The sequence below is a fragment of the Trypanosoma equiperdum genome (assembly GCF_001457755.1).
Source record: "Trypanosoma equiperdum strain OVI genome assembly, contig: ctg_1073, whole genome shotgun sequence".
NCBI classification, from domain to species: Eukaryota; Euglenozoa; class Kinetoplastea; order Trypanosomatida; family Trypanosomatidae; genus Trypanosoma; species Trypanosoma equiperdum.
Window position 1 is genome coordinate 14031 of NW_027123031.1, and position 6490 is coordinate 20520.

The 6490-nt window shown below is 50.4% G+C and overlaps 2 protein-coding genes across 2 annotated transcripts; both read right to left on the reverse strand.

The window, feature by feature from the left end:
• Window positions 1-195: 195 nt before the first annotated feature.
• TEOVI_000528100 (glutaminyl cyclase, putative) lies at window positions 196-2439 on the reverse strand (the record flags this gene model as incomplete). The annotated part of the gene is made up of 1 exon (XM_067220167.1): window positions 196-2439. One exon carries the CDS (start codon window positions 2437-2439, stop codon window positions 196-198), a length of 2244 nt encoding a protein of 747 aa, XP_067076268.1.
• Window positions 2440-3507: 1068 nt separating this feature from the next.
• On the reverse strand, window positions 3508-5970 carry TEOVI_000528200 (uncharacterized protein; the record flags this gene model as incomplete). Its single annotated transcript, XM_067220168.1, has 1 exon — window positions 3508-5970. One exon carries the CDS (start codon window positions 5968-5970, stop codon window positions 3508-3510), a length of 2463 nt encoding a protein of 820 aa, XP_067076269.1.
• Between the last annotated feature and the right edge of the window lie 520 nt (window positions 5971-6490).

The window sequence follows — 6490 nt, forward strand, 5'->3', positions numbered from 1 at the left end:
CTCCTACTTGGACACAAGCAATCCTTCCTGCTGCAAAGTTGTTCTGTTTTTTTTAGTGATCGCATATTCACATTCACACCCCTCTTTTTTTTCCAAACAACTTCGATCCACCCTTTTTCTCCCTCCCACCTTTAAGAAAAATGTGCATATATATATGTATATATATATGATTTTATCCTTTCCACGTTCCAGCATTCAACTTGCATCCATCCATCCCTCACCTAGTCGCAAGGAGAAGTCACTCAGCACACGAAAAAGATCGACGACGGTGCCACCATCAATTTCACTTTCATTATCTTGAGCCGTGTGCCACGCAGGCGGAAAAGGAATCGGTATAAGATGCAGCACACGCTCCGTCTCTAGCCAGTGTGTGTGGTCGTCCATTACCCCTGAGATGCCCTCAAGTATTGGACCTTGAGCCCGTGCTTGCCAAGAAGGAAAGAACACATTGACATTGCGACCAACCTCACTATTTTTTCCATCATTGTTGGTGTTTGTGCTGCCCGCGTTGTCACCACTGGCGGGTGGCAACCACAAATTGGCCAATTCACTGCTGGGCAACGATGTGCCGTCTAGGCGCGGCACGCCGTACAATGTGAACATCTCATGTGGCGGACCGTGTAAGCACCATAGCCGCGGCAGATATTTTGAACATGCTTTTTTAAATGATGAAATGCGGCTTGCATCGCTTGTTGGTGCGGCAGCTGACGATGATTTCGACGTTGTTTCCGACCGCCACCACTTCCGCTTGTTTTCCTCAACCTTTCCCGCTTCTTCTTGAAGTCGCCACAGTTCGGCCGCTTCGCGCCGGTGCATGCGTTCCACATCGGCAAGCCGCGCAAAAGCTATTCCGCTCTGATCGGGAAAGAAATTTTGAAACTGCGTCCCAGCACTACCCATGAGGTCGTACAATATAAAAAGATCGATAGAATTAAAGCGTGACGATGCAGCCGCTTCTGAGTCTTCTGATACGGAGCCCAATTCCACCTTCATACTGTTAACAACCTTAACCTTGTTCATCCTCACATTACCTCCCGCGTTCATGTTGCCACTGATATTCATCATCTTCCACATCTTTGCAAGATGAGAAGAACCGTATGTGTTGTCATCTCCTTCCCAACGCACGAAGGCCTCCTCGCCATCAAACAAGGCAACAGTGATGGCTGGGAGGTGATTCACCCGCCGAAGCAACTGAAGAAAACCACCTCCCACCTGGCGTTTAGCCGAAGTTTTCGAGTTTCTCATGGAGCGCCTCTGCCATAACGAACCCGTGACCCCACTCAGGCATGCGGAAGACTCCCTATCCTGGGCGTAATAGTACCGCAACACAGTAAGGTAAGATGGTGAAAGTACACGAGGTACCCAACGACACAGGGCCTCATCGTCATGATCTGTTGCCCGAGAGTTCCTCCACCGCGGTTTGTTACCGGCCTCGGACAGCGCCGCAACCGTGTCAGAGAGGACGGATATAAGCCGCATGGTTTCCAGTAAGTACACCAACGGGACGGCGGAGTCGGAAGCACCTAAAAAGTTAATGTCGGTGTAATATTTACTGTCCCAGTGGGCTGACAACATCACGTGTTTCAGTCGTTCTTCCGCAAATGTGTGGTTAGAGGAGAAGGCGAATGACCGCCGTTTCCGTCGGCCCCTTCTTCGTTTTCCCTCTTCTCCCCCTCCTTTCCTCTTCTTCTCATTTTCGCCGCGTTTTTGATCCCTCCCCCGTGTTTCTGAAAAATTTCCCCTATTTTCTTTCTTCGTTTCTCTTTCGTGGGACTTCCGTTTAAATGCCGCGCCACCAGCAAAAGTGAAGACTAAGTTGAAGAATTTGCGCTCTCCCAACGGTGTTGAGTGTGTGAAGTTATCCCATTCGAGGTTCCAACGAGGTACCGGTACCCGCTTGAGGTTCGAAACGCCCTTTGGCGTGAAAAGCGCTTCTCTCGGCGGGCGCCAGGTGCCGTTTTCAGTTAACAACTTCATGACCTTCATTTGACCGGACGAGAGGGAACCGGCTACCCGGGTGCCAGCGCTCATAATGGAGTGAAGCCGCTGCATCAGCGATTGGCGCTGCTGTTCAGGTGGAAGAAAAAACAACAACCCCGCCAGCAGATCTGCTTCTTGCCTCTTTGCATCAGCGGCGACTGTAATGGGAGTGTAGGTTTTCGGTCGGGCGGAGGGTGGGCGCGGTACTGCCCGACGTTGGATGTCGTCGGCGATCGGTGGAGCGAAGGAATCCTCCTCGCGGGCATTTTTTTCTTGCCTTCCCTCCGCCTTAATTCCCTGTTTTTCGCTTCCCTCCGTCCTTCTTTCAACTGGCTTCGTCATTTTGTAGCACAGCACAACGATCATCATTCCGGCGCAGGCAGCCAACAACGATCCGTTTCCAAAGGCGGATCGAATCCAACGCCTTCCATTTTTCTTGTCTCTCCAGTTGCTTTTCATCCAACCTTTCCTTTCTTCCGATTTTTTCTTTTCCCCCCTCTCCCACCCACTCTAAGCGCTTAAAAAAAAATAATAATAGCAATAACTACTACACGCCTGCAAACGGCGCGGTGGGTGACTTAATCAAGCGACTGACGTGAGCTCGTCCTTGCATACAAGGGGGGTGAGAGAGCACCAACACCCGAAAGCACGCCGCTTTCTATAATGTCACGTTAAGATATTTGATGTGGTATTCTTCCTTCTTTTCGCCCCAGACCAAAGAAATAAGACAAATAGGGATAGAAAGGGAATAAAATAAGTCCCAAAAAGAAAAAAAAATACAATCATTCATTAAAGTAGAAGTGGGGCAAAATAGCTGTAAACGGCAGTTGGGACGACATCACGCAACGGCGTGACAAAGGTCCATTAGTGATTCGGTTGTTTTAGTACCTTTCCACCTTTTCATTGCCCCATTGGGAGACGCGTTAAGTTCAGGGAAAGCCCACTAAAGCTTCCCCCTCCCAAAAAGCTTAGGGAATATAAACACGCAGTAAAGTGCTCTTCCCATCCACCCATACACTACAGCTGGTTTCGCCTACAAAAGAGTTATCACATGTTGTATACAAATAACTGTAAATATAAATAAATATGGGATCTGTAACTGTACATTTCAAGGTAGTCCTTACCAACCATTAACTGCAATAATAACGGCAGCTGGTAGCGAAGGATGGACAAATAAATAGTAAACAATGGTGGGAAGCGCTTGTGTGACATCTAATAAACGGTCAACGCATGCCGATGACAAATGCAAAGGAAAGATGCAGTGAACAGAACGTCGCCGCTCTCACTCCTACACCCATAAATGGAAAACAGTGGTAGAAGCAGCAAATTATCATATCAGCAAACGAGAAAAAGATAGTCTTAAAAAAAAATTAAAAAGAAGAAGCCAACAACTCGTTGAGGAAACTCTACCCACTTGACCACAACCGAAAAACTCTGTGCACGGCTCGCCCCTCACTTTTCTCCTTTTTCATTTTTCTTACCTTCAGTTCGACCCAGCACACTACGCACTCGCTAACACAATTGGTCCTATCGCGTGTGCCCAATGAAGAGCCTCTCAGGAACATCTGATAAGGGGATCTCATCAAAAATATCTTGTATGAAACGTGACACAACGTCGAAGCCACACAATCCGAGTGCGGGAATGTCGTTCTGAGCAGTGGATCCCCAATCACCCCCAGATACCAAAGAAGGGCTGACACTTGCGGCGTAACTGACAGTACTTCGCCGGTGAGCAGGTGTCCACTTGGGCGAAAGTTGCACTCCGGGGACATGACCGACCCGATATGAGGCGGCCACGCTCCTCGGGGCATCTGGAGAAGAGGCGTCGGTGTTGCTTAACCCAGAGAGAGTACTTCCCGTGGCACCACCAAACTGAATGGAGTGCCTTTGCTCAGATTGTGCAAAGGCCTTGGAGTTGCGTCGCCAGTACTCCCTAACAATCTGAAGTTTTCGCTCACGCTCGGCGATCCCAGCGTTGAACACGTCAATGGCCTCGCGCACCTGCGCAATCTCTGCGAGACGCTGCTTCATACAGTGCTTCACCACATCGAGTGTGCACGTCAGACCCTCGTTTAGTAACTCCGTGTCGAAATTCCGCGTCTCGTCTTCAGTTACTTGCTTCTCCTTACAAACGCTCAACTTAATTAGTTGAGCCTCGCGTTGAGCCAGTAGTTGCGCCCGCTGCCTTTCTAGCGACACGTTGTTGTCAAACAACCGTGCAGTCTCCTCTTGTTGAGCCCGCAACTTCTGTTGAAGCTCACGCACCTCTTTCTGTGTGCTTCTTTTCGAAGCGGCAAAGTGGGCCTTGTCCTCACTCAGTGCTGAGAGGAGAGTCGCGATGTGGTCAGCGTTGTAGCGCTCACTCACGCCGCGGCCAGATATGCTTGGGGGAAGGACAATTGGCGGACGTTTGATGTTTGATACGTTCTGCTTCAGTATGCAGTGTGCTCCAGAGGTATACTGAACGGGACTTCGGCTAGACTTTTTAGACGTAAGGGTGGGAGTGTACTTGTTGCCGGTGTTCTCATTGTAGTTACCACTATCCTCCGGGCCTGGTCGTTTCTTCGCTTTGTCGAGCCACTTGGGTGAGGCTGTTTCCCCTCTTGCTGTGACGCCAGCCGGAACCGGTGAGGGCGAGGAATTGTTAGTTTCTTTGGCTGAACTTTCTCCAAACATAAACGGCTGGTTTCTCACAGATGGGTGGAGATGGCGTGAAGTCTCCCCATCCCCGCCCTCCGTCGTTGGAGGGCCGTCCATTCGACGACCCAATGATGCTGTGTTCCTCGTCTCCGTATTGTTGCTTTGCGTGGGTAGTTGAGGCAAAAGAGGTGATGGGCTGCCGCCTCCATGACGGGCCGCAGAGGTCAGTAACTTTTTCTCCCGAGGGAGAGCCGTGCTGCTGGATGCCGACTGAGGCCTCACAGCAGGCAGCATATCGATACGGGGAACTTTTTGCTCACTTACGTTGGGCGTTGCGGCGCTCACGCACCCGTCTCCTCTCTCTAGTGTATCTTCAACTTCTTCGTTCTCATCTGCTCTTATCTTGATCCGCAGCCGCTGCTGTCGCTTCTCTTGCTGCAACCGCTTCCTTTCAAACTTCTCCCGCCGCATGATCAGAAGCTGCCGTGAAAGCTTGGCCTCCTCCAGTCGCACTATCCGCTCATCTTCAGTCTCAGCGAGCCAAGCGTAATCATCGTCACCTTCACTTGCTGTCACTGCACCGCCCCGCTGATTTGAGCTGCTAAACACAGGTCGGGAGCCGTGCAATCTTTGGTGCATGTCCCATGTCACAGCTTCACTAACCTCGCCGACTAATGTATCCATCGTTTCGCGCATACGTTGCAGGGTCTGTTCTCGCCTCAGCCCCTCACGTGCCACCACACGCTCGGAAAGGTTTTGCAGGACGGTGTGTCTGGCCCTCAGTGCAGTCAACTTTTGCAGCACTTCCTCTCGACCGCCACCCTCAATCCACTCTGCAATGGCTGCCCATCGTTTATGGAGTTCCTTCTTCATCTCTAACAACTCAGCTACGCACGCCTCTGCCGACTCTCTGAAGGCTTCCAACCACGCAGCCCCCGCGTTCCGCTGGTGGTCCCGCACAGACTGCACCATCTGCAATTCCGTCGTCAGCTTCACCCGTCCCTTTTCGTGACCTTTGCGGGCCGTTTTTACAGCCTCATGTTTCGCATCAATAGCCGCCATCGTGGTTTTCTGCGCCGTTTGACTGAGTTGGGCCACAGTGCCCTCCATTTCATCCGCTTTGCTGTGCATCCACTGTGCCACATATGGGAAAGCACGACCAGCGGAAACGCTAAGATACAACAGTTTTGTTTGTTCGCTCATCGCCGGGACCGCATTGACGGATGCCACATCACCACCTCCACCCGATACCACAGTGCCGCTGACGGCACCACCGATGGTGGATTCTGCATCCTTTACACCTGGGTCTTGCACGCTAACACGCTTGTTCCGGCGCCCCGTTGGCTGCATGATAGAATACGTATTTACTTTCTGTTAGTGGTGCGTATGTCCTATATTCAAGGCGTTGCCGTACGCAGCACGTGTGCTCTAAGTGTAGGCGTCAGTTGCCCAAATAAGATAAACTGTTAAATATGGGAATCACTACTGACTAAAGGAAAAACAAAAGTGAAGTGAACAGAGCAAACCTTGCGTAATGCCAGTAAAAGCGCACATCTGAATGTCTTCACCTAAGTCTCCTTGTGCAAACACATACCAAAGCTTTCATTACTGTTCAGCGAGCAGTAACGGCGTGTATATATGTGAAGGAGTCCCTTGGGCGACTCACAACCGGTTGCACTTGTAGCAGGCGTGACAATTTTTCTCATACCTTCGTTCCTCCAATTGTTTCTGCTTACAACTTTTCTTTTCTTCCACACGCCTTCGTCTGCTCTTTCCTTTTTTGCCGCTTCAGTGAATTACCATATGTAAGTGAATGACCCCACGAGGTGTGGGCGCTCAATAAGGGAATGCATAATTAAAAAAAAAAAAA